At 33.2% G+C, this 19,412-nt stretch overlaps 1 protein-coding gene across 2 annotated transcripts in view; it reads right to left on the minus strand.

Moving 5' to 3' along the window:
* LOC149550630 (uncharacterized) overlaps positions 1 to 12,337 on the minus strand; it is a 38,186-nt gene extending 25,849 nt beyond the window's left edge. Inside the window, exons 1-6 of one of the 2 annotated variants that reach the window (XM_089793614.1) lie at positions 12,251 to 12,337; positions 8,335 to 8,438; positions 7,884 to 7,934; positions 7,648 to 7,776; positions 6,311 to 6,508; positions 5,958 to 6,063 (exon numbers count right to left, since the gene is read on the minus strand). In XM_089793614.1, the coding sequence (XP_089649740.1) occupies positions 5,958 to 6,063; positions 6,311 to 6,508; positions 7,648 to 7,755 (412 nt within the window). In that variant the 5' untranslated portion in view covers positions 7,756 to 7,776; positions 7,884 to 7,934; positions 8,335 to 8,438; positions 12,251 to 12,337. Of the gene's footprint in view, positions 1 to 5,957; positions 6,064 to 6,310; positions 6,509 to 7,647; positions 7,777 to 7,883; positions 7,949 to 8,334; positions 8,439 to 12,250 lie in introns of both variants that reach the window. The other variant, XM_089793615.1, reaches the window with a different exon arrangement.
* Between the last annotated feature and the right edge of the window lie 7,075 nt (positions 12,338 to 19,412).

Here is a 19,412-nt window from a genome sequence, read left to right on the forward strand (position 1 = left end):
CATCTTAAAAATTAAATTTAGGACTTCATTGACTCAATATCATAGAGCTGAATGGTATGAATCATCAAGGGAATAAATCCATAGCACCACTAATTAAAACTAACAAATCTTTACTAATCTTTGCATTCCCATTTCACAAATGTTGTTGAACCTGATGATGATAGTTTTAATAGCCGCCAATCCAACCAAGCTAACAATATAGTAAATGTAGAACAAGAGAAATCCAAGCTTAAGCATGTCCCTGATATCACCTTGGTTCTTTACGTCGAGTGATATCATAAAGAATGCACTCAATAAATTATTGTACATTATTTCTTAAATTAATGACAAACCCACCCATGGGATGCCTATTGATCCAAAACGTATGGCTAGTGTGGTTACAAAAAAACTATCTTTACACATATAAATCTAAAGTCTTGACTATAATGCATGATGGTTGCACTTGTCCCACCATTGGTTCCATTACCCTTCAAATTGAAGTTGGAACTAAATGCTTTAGATGTTTCGTTTACCAATATCCCTATATTTATTGATTTCATGTGATGTTCAATCATTCTAGCAATCCCTACCATAAGCGTAAGTGGTTTCCAACCCTTGTCCAAACATGAAAATTTCACACTTGATTACTTTTGACCTCAAAAACCTCAACCAATTATACCTCGTAAAGATGTCCTATTCTTATCATACCAAAAATTTAAAGCCAAGAGAATGTTGATTTATCCTTATGAAATCCTTTCAGGCCTGGTTCAACTACTGAGTTACCCTTGTCGGCCACAATCAAACTTAAATTTAACTACCTTGAAGAAATGTGGTCTTCCCTTGAACTACATAGGAATTAGAGTGTTTACATTAAAAAAAATGAAGTGGCCTTTGTCCTATAACAAACAGCTACTCACCTTTGACATCAATGATAGTCTTCTAGCAATCTTATTCATATATCAATAATAATAATAATGAATACCTTTTTGACATCAATGACAACATTTTCAACAAGATCCCTTTTCACTTTATTAAACTTGAGCTAAACAAAGGAGTATTTTCTAATTATTAGGTTATGTCCTTTTTGGTTACATGGCATAAGACAATTGTCATAATCTTATTTAATCCTCATCTAAGGTTGCATTTTTGTTTACTCCTTTTCATAGAGATCCATTATTGTTATTGTATTCATTCATTCAAGAGGTTATTGCATCAAAACAATTTTCAAGTTGCATACAAAAATCCAATGGTATTCTAATAGGTGTTTCAGTTGCATGTGATTTTATGGAGTTCTATAGTTTAACAAGTCAACTACACAAACAACTAGCATTGTAAGTCTTTACAATTAACAACCACATGTGTCTAGTAACTGAATATCATAAATCTTTACAACGATTAAAATATTTGCAACAAGACTTCACAATTGTGAATGAAAAACTGCACAATCGACAACTACAAGGATCTAGTACCCTTATATCACAAATATTTGCCACAATTAAAGCTCATACGTAACCTCAATATGAGATCACTCAATTAGCAAATGGATTTCATCCTCCAACACAATATCTACAAGGTAATCTTCATTAGGCCTACAATCAACAAGTTCCTATCCACATATTTGGATGCCTGAATACACATGTTTGCAACAAGTTCCTTCTAGGGTTTTTTTGGTGTATATTTAATATTCCCTTCTATTCTCACTCAAAATCCATTACACCTCATGTAGGAAGGTCAAAATCAACATCAAAAACCATGAATGCCACACAAGAATATTGATGGCCCCACATCTATTAGACATCAAATCCAAAATAAGCACACACAAAAAACCATGCCACGTGTGTAGAGCTGCCTAGGAGAGTGACAGGCAGGGATATTTGAGACCTACAACAAACCATGGAAATAATGGCAAGTAGTCATGCAAGCTCAAACCATAACCACTACATTGATGACAACTAAGGTTGTCTACTCCGTTTCTACAGCAAGCACACATGCATACAAGTCCAACATATTAAATAAAGTTTTCAATACAAGGAACTCCTTTTTGTGGAACCCATAATGTCAAAATTGAGCACTAGAGGTACTTAAACATGTCATGAGGTAGTTGAGATTAATAGTGCAAATAAGCACAAGTTTAGGAGTTTTGGGATCAATTTGGGATTTGAGGATCAAAGGTGCCTCATGAAGCATACCTTGTTATTGGTACTTTTTTCCTCTTAAACCTCTAAATAACCAAGGGTTTGTCTTTGGTTATGAGTTCAAACACAAATTCTCTAAAGTGAAGAATGCTAAATTAAAATCTAAATCCAAATGAAGCCAAGCACCAACTTTTTAAACATTTCCAAAATTGGCCCATTAGATTAAATTTATCTCCAATGATTTAAAAAAACATTTTTCATAACTAAGCATTTAAAGGCACTTTTCAAATTAATTATAATAATGTTGTTAAGATGTCTCTTAAATATATATTTTGTTAGGCCTAGCTCAGAATAATATAATTAATTATTTAGCTCTGAAAAAGGGGACATGAGATGTTGAAGAGGATTATGAAGATTATTCAATGTCAATATTAATTTTTATATTGTATAGACATTCAAGTCTTTGGCAATCACTCAATTTCAATTCACAAGTACTTTTTTTGTTGCAAGTTATAAGGTGTTTAAATACTTCTTTTTAATGCATTTGCAGTTATGAAGATTGAATTTGTGAGTATTACTTATTTCTGCTTTAAAAAGATTTGAATACATGTCAATTTAAAATTATATGTTAATGAGCCCATACACAAGAATGATGACACGTAGTTATACATACAATACTTACATAGAAACTCTTACAGGAAAAAGCCACAGCATAATATTCTTTTATATAAATTATCCTTACAACTTTGTAGTCAACAACCCATTGGAGGCACCAACCCCTCATTTAATCTATGAGAATCAACCCACGATCGTTCAAGTTCTGACCAATACCCCACTAGAGGCACTAACACTTCACTCAATTTCTCTGGTATGATTCTCTGCTACATGCAGTAGGAAATTCTTTGGGGGAATTTTTTGTTGGTGGATGAAAGCTCTTCAAATGTCTTTCACTTTACATATGCTCATATTTAAGTAGAAATTGATATATTTGAAGGGCTTCCTACTGAAATCTCAATAAAAACTTTAAAAGGATGTTGGATTCACCTGTGGATTATGAAGCGGCTCCCTTTAGATGTAGAAAGTGCATTCAAAATGGTCATTTGACAACGCAATGTGGAAAAGATAAACTGGTTAAGAAGGCTTCATGGTGGAAAGATGTTTCTCAAGTTCTCAACAACACTATACAGTTCAGAAGAAGGGTAAGAAATGATAGTTTCTCATAGGTTGCCGCTAAGAATGTGATGCAGAAGCCTCAATTATCCCTTGTTCAAGAAGGGTAACCAAGGAAGTTTTAATACTGGTCTAGATGAAGAGTTGAGGGAGATAGCACAAACAAATGAAATTAACACTCGTGAAGGGAGGCAAAGAAAAACAGACCAGCAGGGACTCATATTGTTAAATTGGCTTTAGTATCAAAGGATGATCAAACCTAGGCAATGGAGTCATACATAGAGGATATCTCCAAGGTATCAAAGGAGATGGAATGGCAGGAGGCATTCAATATAGAAGATGGTTGGCACATCGTAAAAGGGAGAAAGGGCAGAAAAACTAAGAATATCTCCTTAGACATAGTTCTACAGTCCCATTTGAAGGATATTACTAATTGTGATGCTATCAGGATTTAACTGTGTGGTTTTTGAGTCAAACTTATTGAGCCATGTTTCATGACTAGTGATTCAACACAAATCCATCTCTCATGAGAATAAATAGAACACTTAGCACTCATCGGATCTAGATGATGCTCACAGAGGTAATGCATCGGGACTTCCCGGGAAGTCACCCATCCCAGTACTACTCGAGCTTAAGCATGCTTAACTACGGAATTTCCTCCATGGTTAAACCCATTTTGCTTGCAACCCCATTTGCAAAACCTTCACCAAGTGTTGTGCCTTATGAACCATTCATTAGAAAGCCCCTTAAGCTCATCAATGGATAAGTAGGAGATAATTTCCATAGCAAGTCAAATTGTTATATTGCTATCAAGATTTAACTGTGTAGTTTTTGAGTCAAACTCATTGGATCTAGGATATTACTAAATTAGAAGCTTAATTTGTGTCATGATTTTAGAGGCTCTTTCTTGTCGATAAGGATGGTTTATGGATCTTTCTTGTAGGCTCTTTGGGATGGTGGTACCCCTATTTTGTGGCCACCCATAGTTTGGAACTTTGGGCCATGTTATTTCCCAACTTAATAAAATGAACAAAGTATTACAAAGCAAAAAAAAAAATCTTACCTTTTATAAACTAATTGCAACTCTTTAAACATTTTATTCATCTTTAGATATTTATTTGATATTTTTATATATTTTATTTTCATCCCACTCATCCCAAACTTGATGCAATTATTTTCATATATTTTCTTTATCAAAACTACATAGTGTCCATGGATCAGCTGTTTTTGTATTTTTTATATTACATGTTTTACACAACATTTACACCTTCTCTTTAATTCACAGACATCTTTTAAATCTTCATATCCTAGCAAAAGGATACATCTCTTGTAGAGAGACAACCCTTATAAAAGTCACCGCCTTTTATTATCCATTCTTTATCTTAATTGATGCCTTCTAAAATGTTGTTTATTATTTTCAACATATCTTTAAGCTATATCCCTGCCTCTGTGCCCTTTAATAGTGTCTGTCCCATTGATGAGGATAATCCCTACCTTATATAACAAACGATAACATTCTAATAAATAATAAACAAAGCCTTTAACAATATATATAATCACTTACTTGTTGCTTCTAAAATACACTCACTGGATCTTATAAATTTGCTGCACCTAAATCAATACTAATGCTGTTCCTTCATCCATCTTGTCTTAATTTAAATCAGTCTTGCAAATATTCCAATATGACATGGGGTAAACTTGCATTCTTGAACAACCATTAACTTTACTTTCGGCCACTTGATTTCATATTTGATAGGGATAAATGTCTTTGACCTTCAAACAAATTCACTCATATGCCTTTGACATCAATGACAACATTGTCCATCTTGTCCATCCATCTTCTCACCTTTGATAACTATGATAACTTCCAATTCTGTCAGTATTAATGACAATATTTCCAACAAGAAATAAAACAATTTTGTGTACCTGCATACCTGAACCTCAAACCTATCCGTTCACCAGGACCAGCAACTTAGATTTACTTAATTCCTTAAGGTGTCAATCACCTAAGACCTACTTGTGCAAGAGATGAAGATTATTTATATTGGTGTTGATGGCTAACAACACAATTATATTGTACTGCTGATTGCTTTAACGCCAGCTCTCAGGAAATAGCAACTATCTTTGGTTAGACATCATAAATATTTGTTGTACAGAGTAACTTTGATGTGAATGCAAATATTATTTCAAAAGGACAAATGTCCTAAAGAATCATTTCCAACCTACTTTCAACCTATTTCCCAAATTAACTATAATATTGAAGTGCTCCAGCACAAATATCATCTGATTATGAACATGAGGAGAAAGTTGGATGTAAAAAAATATTGATCGTTTAACATCAACCAATTTTTATCAAAGATATAGAAACCCTATGTCCAGACTGGATCAAAAGAACCTAAAGCTGTTTGGTGTAGCATTGAGAAAAGTGCTTCCATAGTTTGATTGATTAATGACCGTGACTTAAATTTTTCCAACGATAAAGTCATTTTCATAAACGAACTTGCAATCAACATAAAAGTTCATAAACAGAATAAATTTCTTGTTGAAATAAATAACTAGCACTCAATAAATAGACTCAGCTTAGGAAATCCATTCCAACTACCATAATAATTAATGGTATTGCAGGAACATTTAATGCACTAGCATCAAAAAGTTCCACAAAACAGAACTCACCAAGACTGGTGAAGCCAGGCTCTATCCTTGCTTGGCTCAACAAAGTTTTTATTACTTCATCCTGACTCATATATAGTTGTAAACATCTCTCTATCAAATTTTGAACCTGCAAGATAATCAAGACAGCAACAAAACAATGGTTTAAGAGCAATTAATGCCATTGAATTGCACAGTCTAACTTCATCCTAGTTGTGCATTGAAATTCATAGTACACAAGTAGTTCAAAACTTCAAACATCTAACTTGGCCTCTTGTAGCAATAACTGTAAATGGCAAACTATAAAACACTTTTCACAAAAGACAGTCTGAAGCCAAAAATCCAGGATAGCTAAACTATACAGTTTCCTTACTTACGAGTTGAATGTCTTCACATGATACTTTTCTGGTTTCACTGCATGAAATAGGTTCTGAACCTGAAATTGTAACAGGAGTTTCACTTGGCTCCTCTGACACTTGATCTCCTAGCTCTTCGGGAAATTCTAATATTGATATCTGATCTCCACTTTCTTGAGAAATGTGTTGCTCCTCCTGATCTTGTTGAGACTCTACAGGCTTTACCAAGAAATTATCGATAATAACCTCAAATAGATGTTTACAATAGACAAACTTCGAAGATAGAAAGTTCATCTCACAAATTTAAAAAACACTCCTTCACATATCAGATGAACTCCACTGATAGTTCTATCTAGTTCCTTGATGTCATCAAAGTATTCAATTATTATGCAATCAATCCACCAAGAAGCGCAGTAAGCCAAATTAAGAGGACTGGAAGATTAAAGAGATAGCATTAGCTCTTCCTACTTCAAGACAATTGCTCTTGCAACTAGCTTACCACAAAAACTTTGACTTCCCATGTATTTCAGACAACCAAAGTCTTGGGCATTAGGGAGATTATTGCTGACAAGACTATCCTAGTCAATGACTGGAAGAGAAAACAAAGAAGAAGTTGATCTATTTGGCAGCTAGGTCTAACTACAATCCATGTCGCTCATGTTCCACCTAACCCCCTTGGAAAGGGGATGCCTACTTTTATCCTAAAATTATAGGTAAAACATGAATAAAAAGCATGGAGATGAACAAGTAAGACCCATCCTTGTGGAACATTGAGCACCATTTTTCCAATTTGTAAGTGAATTTGGGAGCTAGGTTCAACTAGTATCCATGTTACTCATGTTCAACCTAGCCCCCATGAACCCAATATTATAGGCAGAACAATACATGAATAAAAGCATGGGATAAGGTGAACAATAGGTGAAGATCTATCTCCGTGGAACATAGGCCACCATTTTTCCAAATTGAAAGCTAATTGATGTAAGTTGTAACCACCTCAGGGTGCTACAAGTAGAAACAAGTTGCATTATGGAGGAGAGAGAACATAGCTGTTTGCCAGTAAGTTGTAACCACCTCAGGGTGCTACAAGTAGAAACAACTTGCATTATGGAGGAGAAAAAACATAGCTGTTTGCCATTATGATGTTAAAACGTATACCATTGTATCATGGATCCATGTTTTATCCCCAATCTATCTAATAATAGAGAAGAATATATTCCTTACCTGTACAAAGATCTATTGGAAAACAGAAATGCAAGTACAATTCAAGACTTTACAGAAGCTAAATCAGAAACCCAATGTGAAAAGCAACTTGTACCTTTTTCTATTAACACTCTGGTCACAAGAGTAAAAATATATACCTGATTTGTTGGAGATGATGTGGGTGGATCAGGGTGTGGTTTTGGTTGTGGCTCTTTGTTTTTCGAGTTGTGATTTGGTGGAGGAGGTGATAATTGATGCTGCGGCATCAGATTATACTTGATTTTGTACTGTTCATAACAACATCAAAATTGTATTAACTTGCCTTTCATCTATTTGTGAAATCAGGAGGTGAACTTTCTACAAACGATTTATGACAAAAATAAGTTAACCATACTTGATCCAGAAGTAGAAACTTTGATCAGTTGGCACCACATAAGTTGCTCCCCTGCATCATTATAGCTGAAAGGATAAGAAAGAGCAGAAACTGAAATGCAGTATATATCAATGATATAAACTTTTACTAAGTAAAAAATATTGGCTTTAATTAACATTTTTGAGTCTTTAAAATCTTTTTCACACATATCGTTCATTTGTATAATCTTACAGGGGTCTCGACATGGGAAAAAATTAGATAATCTTCTTTGCACATGTAATCAATCTGGAGTCGCACTATAAAGAACAAAAATACTAAACCCTGAGCAATGCTGTTCGACAAATCAGAAGTTCTCTACAGTGGTAACCAACCTTAACTCCTACTACTTAGAATGGAACTGCTAAACCCTAAGCTGTGGAATTCAAAAAACGATTTAAAAGCTATTATTTAATTCTAGCTTTCAGAATGGTACCTTCAAATGCCGCATTCACTTTGTTGGTTTTGTCTCATTCGAGCATAATTCTGGCCTTAATTTCTGTAGCAAATTGATAGTGAAGTCTTCTGCCTACGATATGTCTTCAATCACACAACTAGAAAGTCAGTGACATAAATGAGGAAGAATCTAGAAACTTCCAAATATAGCTGCTAAAAGAACTCACAGAATTCCAACTCTTACAAAGCATTTAGACTTTATATTGTAAAGCGATTAAACAGGAAGAACAGCAACCTCGGATAATTTGGAGAATTTTAGCGTACCGAAAACAAAGTAGATAACGGAAAAAAAATTCTTTAAACTATTCAGTATTAATAAAGCACAGACGTGTCGATCAGTTAGCACATTTTCTTTTGACGTGCCTTTTGCTGGGTGCAATTACACAAACATTGGTATAGAACAAAAATCGAACAGAAAATTTATATGTTCACAAGGAGAGGGGAGTTAATTTTCTTGGGCAGAAATAACCCCAAAAGTTTTTGGAAAGAACTCCAACCAAGGAGAAAACAAACTGAAAATAATAATATTACTGTCACCCAATGGTTTGAATATGCTAAGAAACTTTATGAACAAGAGGGTGGAGTGGGACAGCCACCTTTGGTCAATGATGATACAAATCTTTTCACTGTGCAAGAGATAAAGGCAGGGATTAAGAAGTTAGGTGGAGGTAAAGCAAAAGACCTTGTTACGCTCCAAGCAGAATATCTGAAGTGGGGTATGAAAACTCTTGCACCGCACATCACTAAAATTTTCAACAAAATTTGCCAAGAAGGGTTTCCGAAAGATTGGACAATCAGCCTTGCAATACCACTTTTTAAGAGTGGTGATGTTAACAATCCCTCCAACTACAGGACTATAATGATCAATCCCCTCTTTGCTAAACTTTTTGGCAGCATGATAGAAACTAGGATCAGCAAATGGGCAGAAGAAAACCATAAACGTGCTAAAGGGCAAGCTGGTTTTAGGCCAAAGCACTTGACAGTGGATCACTGTGTCACTTTGAGACACATTATTGAAAAATAATGGGAGAAAAAGGAAGAGGTATTTTGTTGCTTTGTGGACTTTAAAAAAGCTTTTGACACCGTCCCGAGAGACAAGCTTTGGTTTAGGATGGAAGAATTGGGGATTCCTATGCATCTCAGAGCTGTTGTTCATAGGATGTACGAAGAGGTGAAAGTTAAAATCAGAACTTCAAATGGCATTTCAGAATGTTTTAGGAGCGATATCGGGGTCAAACAGGGCTGCCCTTTATCTCCTACTTTGTTTGGTTTATATATTGACAAACTGGAAGAGTGGTTAAACATGCAAAAGGGTGAAGGCATTCAGCTAGGTGAATCTGTTATAAAGCTGCTCCTATATGCGGACGATCTCATTTTAATTGCCAAATCTGCCCATGGTTTGCAAGATCATCTATCTTCTCTTGAGCGCTTTTGCGGAATGGTGGGGATGCAGGTCAATATCAGCAAGACTAAGGTTATGATTTTCTCTAATAATAAAAAACAACACCAACATGAATTTTATTACAATGGAAGTGTTCTTGAAGAAGTTGCGGAGTATAAATACCTTGGCATCGATTTCAACAAAAAACTAAGCTGGTCTAGCTGTAGGTATAAAAGGATATTAGGTGGGTGGAAGGCTTTTTATGCTCTTCAGAATAGGTGCCGTGAAGCAGAGTTGTGGGATTGGAAAACTATTCAAACCTTGTTCGGTCTTCTTGTGCTGCCAGTTGTTCTTTACGGGTGTGAATTATGGGCCAGCAACACTACTATAGCACAATGGAAACAAACCGAAGGAATCCAAAAGTGCTTGATCACAAGCAAGTTTAAAATCAAAAGCATTGTTCCATATGATATCATGCTAAGTGAAATGGGGGCTGCTCCTATTGAGGCACTTGCTATGGTTCGCCTTCTAAGTTATCTAAAAAGAATCGAAAAAATGGTAGAGGATAGATGGCCTAAAGTGGTCTTTAGTGACACACTATGTCAGCGAAAAAGGACATGGATGCAACAAAACATCAAATGGATGAGTAAATGGAATATTCAATTCAATATGTGCCCCACAAATAATAAAGAAATAAAGGTCTTTGTCATGGAGAAATTCTACAAGAGAAATTAGAGAAGCGAGATCGGAAGGAAGAAATTATATTATATAGATGAGTTCAACCCCGCTTGTGATCAACTCCAAAAAGCATACATAGGAGGGAACATTTCTTGGAGGGCTAAAATTCTTATTGCTCAATTGAGAACCAACTCTCACCAACTTCGTTGTGAGACCGGACGTTGGAAGAGGCCAAAGGAGGCTTGGGAAGAAAGAATTTGCAGATTCTGCAATTCTGGAAAAGTGGAAACTGAACAGCACTTTATTTTAGAATGTGAAGCCTACAAGAGTAGTAGAGATAAATTTGCGGACACTATATGTGACAGTTCTTGGCATAACCTATTCGACGAAGAGTACATTGAGCAATTGGGTGGACTCATCATCATCCTACACAAGCAACGAACATTGTTACTTAAGTCTGCTTGAGTTGTCTTGCTCTCCCATAGGCTATTTTTAGCCTCGTGGACGTTAAAATTTTATCTAGCTATCTATCTATATAAACTCAAAAGTGGATGGGATCAACTAGGCCTTTGATTCCGAAAGAAAATCACAATTTGATTGATTGCGACCAAACACACTTCAATTTAACAGAGTATCTTCTATCAAGACTAAACGATGCGGGAGATCTCAAATCTAGAAAATCAAACTAAGTAACATGATTTTCTAGCAGGAAAAAACAATTAATATATTGCGAAAATAGTAATGAATGCAAAATATATAAAATATTACCTAAATAACATCTATAGTGCCTCTGTAATATCAGTACAATCAAAGAATTAAACAGCTTTAAACGTATGCCTTATATAACTTGTAATTTGAGTAACGATGCAGTTTTTGAGTATTTTCCTTGGAAATTCTAAATTTCGTCATACAGTTTGAAGCTAAACAGAATATGTCAAAAGTTAAAACACAACCAAAAACAATTGCGTTTTTTAAAGTATTCTAGTAGCTCAAAAAAAGTGTAATTGCCCAAAAAGTACTTTATCATTTCCAGCCATTTCATTCCCCGCCCTAAAAAAATGTAAAAATAAGACAGATTTATTTCTTACTCAATTTCAACAATATTCAAACTGCGTCCTCAAAAATATCTGTGAAGATTAGGAAAAAACTTGCGGGTTGTTCAAGACACCAAAAAGAATGGTTTTTTAGAAGCCATTTTACTCGATTCATGTCAACTAAGCACAGATTTGCGTCGTATTACGTATTTTCCGTATTCAAACATCGCAAGTACGTTAAATTACACTTCAAAAAATTGTTGCATTTGCACTGATTTAAAATATTCGAAGTTCATAAAAGCGAACCCAAAATTTGCTTCTCACCGAGAAATACATACTCCTCAAACTTGTCGTGAATTATTATATCAGTGGATTTGCCAAAATAATCTTTTTAAGAAAAATCTATTAAATTAAGACAGGTTTCCATCGTTTCCAGTAAACAGATGCATCATATATACTTCAAATCACGCATAACTTGTGCTCCATTTGCATTATCTAAGAGATTTGAAGTTCATCGAAAAACAAAACAAATCCGTCAAGAGACAGAAGATTCGCGTCTACGAGTCCTTTTCAGCATTCAAACACATCTTAAGCTCATCAAACTACATGACCTCTAAATTCCATGTGCAGCCATTCAAAAGATTCGAAACTTCATTTAAAAAGATGCAGAGACTGCAAAAAAAAATTCCATGTAACGTAAGATGATTCCGATGAATGTATGCACTGATTTCTTCAATCTTGCCTCAAAAATCCGCCACAAAATTCAAAATAGATTACTAAACTTTCAATAAAAGCAGACATACCTCAAATCACATAAGAATAAACAATTTTTTCGCTTTGCTGCATTGAAACGAGAGCGGGAGACACAGCAACAAATTAAACCCCCCTCCGAAAAAAATATCGGCATATATACAAGAATAAATAAATAAAAACAACAAACTTTCAAATAAAGACAAACTGAGTTTTAATACAATTGATCGAAAACCATGAAACGGCACCGGCCGAAGCCCGTGGCTGCGACCGCTCGCCCCGGTCACCATTTTTCCTGCCGGACGTAAGATTATTTATAAATCCGGTTAATTTACTCCGTCAGAATTCCCTGGGGGACCACCGTTCCAAAATTGATTGCTGCCTGCTAATACGGACATACCGACAGCGCCACGTAGGAAATATCCATTAGAAGACATACACGTGGCACGAGAGTGTTGCAACCACGTGGGCCGGTTAAAACGAGTTTGTACTGCTCCCCGTAAATTATTTGAAAACGGCGAAGGGTATCTTTGCACTAGTGTCAATGATTGCGTTGAATCCGGGCCCTGCGGCGAGACACGTGGCATGATTCTAAAGCACAAGCGTGGCAGTTGATAAGCCTTCTATTGGCTTAAAAAGAGTATTATTTTGTGGAAAAGATATGATGATTGGAGATTAGATTTATTATTTAAAATTAATATAAATTTGGTAGAGTTGGACGAAAATAAAAAGTGCGTGAGGGACTTGGCTTTTTAGATAGCGAAAAGGCTCTAAAGTCTGCTCCGACCTGTGGAAAGAAGATATTTGGTCATCGTCGGTGGAGAAATCCCTGGATTATTAGCAAGGATGAAATCTGAACCATTGATGCCATGCAATATGATAGATTCATGTCTTTATTTTGAAAAGGATTTTCATGTGTAAAGGAGAAAATTTGTTGGAATGTGTTAAAATACTTCAATTTCAATGTATGGGATTTGTGTCTTATTGTATTTGCGTAGGCAATATACTATTGCAATTAGTTCTACTTAAGTTGTGATTAATTTTATTTATTTCAACCAATTATATTTTAGTATTTTTATTTTTAAGTTTCTTTTAAAAAATTTCTAATGTATATATGAGAGATTTTTAATTTTTAAAATTCATAAAATTATTTTACTTCAATTTTATTGGCTCATATCTTTGGGATGTTATAGGGCGGATTTTGAGGAAGCATATTCATATGAAGCGATATTTTGGGTAAGAATATATGAAAATATGAAATAGATCAAACATATTTTAATACATTTTTTAAATAGGAATACTTTAAATGCTAACAATTTATAAAAATAGAATAATTAATTTAAAAGATTATAAATTGAATATAAAAAATTTTATCATCTCAAATATTATGAAAATATTAAAATTATAATTATATTATATTATACATTATATTAGTGATTGACTTCTATATTAATATTATTTAATTTTTAAATATTACTGATGTTTAGCTTCATTTATTATTTTTATTATTTATTAATTAAGAATAGTATCATTTGAATAATATTATTGGAGAAATATTATTTAGTAATATTGTTTATTCAAAGTATTGACAAAGAAGAGTAATGAATTGGAGTAGTAATATATATTTTAAGTTTTTCATATGTCAATATAAGATTATGACAAAAACTTGATTGATATTAACAAAAGTGGGCAATAGTCTTTTATTAAGAAAACAAATAAATTTGCAAGATTTTGATAAAATAAATAAATAAATAAGCTATAATTACAACATAATGAATGTAAAATATTGACAATATAAAATGGTATTTTCTTTAATCACTTTGTGCAAACAGACTTGTAAAAAGCTTGGAATCTTAGCAATAAGAACCTTAGTACCTCTTGAATAAGCATGCTTCAAATCTTATATTAATTAAAATTTGATTCTTTGTGATATATCCATTGCCACTTTTAGGTTATTCAAAGTAAAGAAATTGGAACACACCAGGTATTATTAAATTAAATCATAGTAACACACATATATTAACACACCAGGTATTATTAATTTAAAGGAAATATTCAAGGTTTATATTGTGCCAATTACGAATATTCACTCAAGCCCTTTAATTCCCACTTGGATTATGAAAATTTATATATTTTAAAATATTTGATCAATGATACCTTACTCAAATATTGTTCACTTTGGTTGGTGTACTTTGCATTAGATATGTTTTATTACTAGTTTTATATTACATTATTTGAGAGTTACTAATCCTCCTACTTTCTTGTTACCATCAATAGTTATCCAAGGATATCTTTTAAATCTTTACCTTGACTTAGATACAAAGAAATTGTATTCATGATATGGCATGCCATCTAGATTTAAGGGGTGTTTACATAATTCTCGATCATGATAAAAAATAGCATATACTTTCCAATTGAAAATATTTCTTAGTACTAGAATTCAAATATAGGTTTCATGAATATAAGATAATCATATATTAAGAATTATTTATCTATTGTAATAGAAAATAGATATAGTCAAGATTTAATGTCTCTAATTTATATTTTTATTATATGGTTTAAATTTAGCTATCTTTTAGTTTTTTTTGGTATCCAATTTTTTTACTTTTATATTCTTAAGATAAAATTTGATCTAATGTATTTCAAAATACAACATGGCCTATATGCTTATATTTAAACTATATTTCTTCTTAGTATTTAGCATAATATAAATATATAACTTTTGTTTTGTATAATTTAATAATTATGAATACTACTTACAATAGCTATATAGTAATGCTAATTAATACTAATAGAATAAACAATTTGCACAGCATTGAAAATTATGCACATATTTAATAATTTCTCAAATACAACAAAGTTATGACTAATAATTTTTCATGTGTACTATTTATTTACGACAAATACAAGCCACTACGTGGCACTTGTTTTGAAAAGGATTCTTAGTATTTGTCTAAAGGCTAAATACTTATCTTAACTCATTATTAAAACTTCTTATTTCCAGTATTTTTTCTTTTCTAATTTTTTAAAAAATATTCTAAAGTTAGCATGCTTTTTTTTTAACTTATAAAATGATCAAAATTATTTATGTAAGCAATGGTTAGCTGATAGATTTCACATCTTAAACACGAATTTGACTAAACGAGCCAATATTTTAGGAGGCACTACCCACATTAATAGAACATATCATTTATAAAAATTACTAATATTAACAATCCATTGTATACAAATATATTTTATATTTTTCTTAATCCTTTTATTAAAGAATGTATTTGTGTTTTTCACTTTTACTTACATGTCTAAAATTATTTTAAGCATTTTAAACTATATTAAAACAATATCAAAATTAACCTTAAACTTAATAATTATTTTACTTTAAACCTTAATATTAAATTAATTTAATAAATAATTATTTCACTATATTATAAAACCATATTATAAATAAAATAATATCTCTAAATATATAATTTTTTATTTTTAATCTTTAGTAAGTTTATATTATTAAAATGTAATAAAAATTTGTTCCTAATTCAACAGAAAAATGGTGAAAAAAGTGAATTTTAGAACAAATAGCAGAGTAGTGAAAAAAATGTAATCCGCATCGAATAGCAACTAGAGACTTCTCCCGTAGTAAACCATTCTCCAAAAATTGAGGGTTATTTCCCCAGGTTCCAACATCTCTGCTAGCAAATAGAGCACATCTTTACCCATTTAGCAGCTCTCGGGTATCGGGACTTTCAGGCTATGAAAACCCAAAAAGAGTAGTTTTTGACATTGAGGTTGCCAATTAGTTCTCTGCTTTAGCTGGCATACAAGATCGTGATGAAAATCTTGTTTTGGATCTATGCCCTAGGCATAGAAGGTTGACTATTTCATCATCCCTCCTCAGTGAAAATCATTTGATTCATTCAAATTTTGACCTAGAGAAGCAGAGTTATGTCTTCAATCTCACTAAGTATGCGAGTCGTAATCTCAATCCCTTCTTTACCCAACAAACTGGATTCGCTTTCACCGAAGATACAATTCAGTCTAGTCGATTGAAGAATTCGGTGTCGGTTTCTCCTAGTCTTTACATTCCACTGCACCGCAGATTGCTTTCTTCTAACCCTTCTTCTCTCTGGACTCTGGTTTCCCCTCAACCCTCCTATGTCAATCCACCATCTCAAGTAGACAAGGTACTAATTATTAGCAACCAAGATAGCAAAGAATGTTGGCAGGAATGTCAGGAGGTCTATCTATTCGCCTACTGGAATGGCCCTAAAGAAGAGTTGCACAACCTAATCGATTGACTGGAGGATTATTGTGGCGACCAGGTAAGTATCTCTCACTATACAGATAGATTGGCTTTTATTCATTGTTGTGAGGAGGATGTAAAAAGAGTTTTTCTTGCTGACTCTGATTATTTTTATAATGGTTATGTTGTTAAATTTCTTGATTGGCTTCCTAACTGTAATGAAGATAATTTAAATTTTGTTATTCCAACATGGCTTTTCATTAACCCTATTCCTCCAGAACTAAATCAATTAGGTATCATTAGAAGGATAGGTCAACCTATGGGAGAGTTAATTGGATTAGATGCCTCCTTTGAGAGATGTAATAACCTCAAACTTTCAATTATTTGTAAAGTAAACAAGATGAAGCTTGTACCTATTAAAATCATTACCAACAGATCTATATACAATCTGGACATCCAGAGATATGAGGGCAAGATCACAGAGATTATTAGAATTAATGATGAGTAGATGTTACCCTTTAGTACACTTCAAAAGACTTTAGATCTCGACAGATCCCTCTCCATGATAAAAAAATAAGCATTTAAATATGATGCAAGAGGATGATGAAGCTAAGGGTGCTTGCTTAAAGAGCATCATAATTTCAATAGATGAAATAAGGGATGAAGAGCCAAATAATGACATAGCAGAGAAAGAATGTGATCCTACATATCAAATGGTTGGGAATCAACAAAGAATTACTACAACAAATCAGGATAATATCAGAGGGAGTCTTCAAGCATAAGGGATCATTAAAACAGATAAGAATATTGAGAAGCGACACTCTCCAAAACTAAAGAAGTTGGACAGACTAGAAAAGAGCCCCATTTCAGACAAGAGGACCTTGGTACAGAGAAGTTGTGATTAGAGTAAAAAACATAAGAGGAAAGAAAGGAAGGTCAAAAAAAGGAAAGATGTAACCAAGGAAAATTGTGATCAGAAGTACTCCTTAGATACCAATGTGGAAGGCAAGAAATGCACTGCTTCCCCTCTTAAAAATATTGAAGTCTTGGAACAATCTCACTTATTTGGAGAAGGATTAGTGAGTGAAAATTGTATACTCACCAAACCCCTTCCACAGATTTAAAAGTAGCTGATGGAAGATTCACCTCTATTGAATTCAACATTAGATAAAAAGATCCCAAAGCGGCTTCACAAATTTTGGCAGACTCCTTCCCCAAAGAGAGAGTATTCTAAAGATAAGACCAAAATTTGCATACCAGAATCAAATAGGTTTGAAGACATTCCAGTACAAATCTTCCAGGATTTTTTAAATAAGAATTTGGAAGAAAAAGAAGACTTAGAAGAAGATGTTTTTACAGAGGAGGAAAAAGGAAATTTAGAAAGGCTTTCAGAAGATTTCATCTGAGTTTTTGACTTTGAGAATGAAGATAAAATAAGTCTATCACAAAAAGAAGATCTTTTAAGACAAGTTCTACAGTTGGGAGGGGATGACTATATGTTTGAAGATCTAAGAAGGGACCTTAGATCTCTAGAAGGAGAAAATAAGTCAAGCACAGACACTATGACAACAAGCAGGATTTATGAGGTTGAGGACAAAGTCTCCATAGAATACTAGCATATAACAAATAAGATACTACAAGAATTGAGTGACAAAGAAGAGAAGGTTGAAGAGAATAATCAATCTAATATAGTTAATAGTGCAAATGAGAATTTGGAACAATTGGGTATCATAAAAAATCTTGAAGGAATGAAATCTTCTAAATGTGGCAAGTTGAAATTTAGAAGAGGAAGGAAATCACTCAAGGAACTCAAAGAAGCAGATGGTATGGCCCGAGAGCAACCAAAAATCAGCCAACTTTTTAACATTGGGAAGGGGAAGATCCTTCCCAAGGACTCATGAAGATCACAACATGGAACGATAGGGGCTTAAATGCCCCTAGCAAAAAAAGAATATTAAAACAAAACATTAAACATTTTGAATCTGAAATGATAATAATTCAGGAAACTAATTAAACAAGAAAGAAGGAATCAAATTAGAAAATTCACAAGGTAATTGGAGCTCTATTTCCACGAATCTGTAGGTGCTTCTGGAGGATTAGGTGTTATCTGGGATCACAAGAAAGTAACTTTAGATTTACTAAGTTCAAATAACCATTGGATTAGTGGTTTAGTTAAAAGTCTGAAATCAAATCTCAAATTTGTCCTCATTAACATATATGGTCCAATTAATAATATAGAGAAAAGATTAGTACGGGAAGATATTAGACAGTTTTTGATAGATTATTAGAATAATTTAATTGTATTAGGAGGAGACTTTAATATTATCTTAAATATGAATGAGAAAATTGGGGGATCTCAATAGATCACTCAATCTAGTAAAGATTTCAAAAATTGGTGTGAGTCTTAATTTAATTGACATCCCTTGCAATAATGGGAATTTCACTTAGAACAACAGATGGAAGGATTTTGCATACATTGCAAAAAAACTAGACCAGTTTTTCATCAAACGAGACTTAGATTCAGATAATCTCTCCCTTCAATCCTCGATTCTCCCTATTGTTGGCTTTGATCGTTTTCCTGTCAAAATTGATTTTTTTGAGCCTCTTAAACTGGTTAGGAATTTGTTTAAGTGTGAAAAAATGTGGTTTTAGATTCTAGCTTTTTAAGTCACGTCAAAGATTGGTGGTCGCTAGGTAAGTTTAAAGGTTCTAAAATGTTTATTTTTCTGTCCAAAATGAAGTTGCACAAAGAAAAGATTTTGAGATGGAATAAAGAACACTTCAATAACATATTTAAAGAAAAATTGGACGTAGAGAAAAGACTAGAGGAATTAAATCAAGAAATCATCAAGTATGGGATGAATAATGACAACTATATGTTAGAAAAAGAACTGCTTGCTAAACAAGAAGATATACTGTCTAAAGAAGAAATATTTTGGAAACAAGAGTCATGAAAAAGGTGGCTAGTGGAAGGAGATCGG

The sequence above is a fragment of the Cupressus sempervirens genome, chromosome 7, assembly GCF_028749045.1.
Source record: "Cupressus sempervirens isolate cs-2001-9-10 chromosome 7, ASM2874904v1, whole genome shotgun sequence".
In the NCBI taxonomy this organism is placed as follows: domain Eukaryota; kingdom Viridiplantae; phylum Streptophyta; class Pinopsida; order Cupressales; family Cupressaceae; genus Cupressus; species Cupressus sempervirens.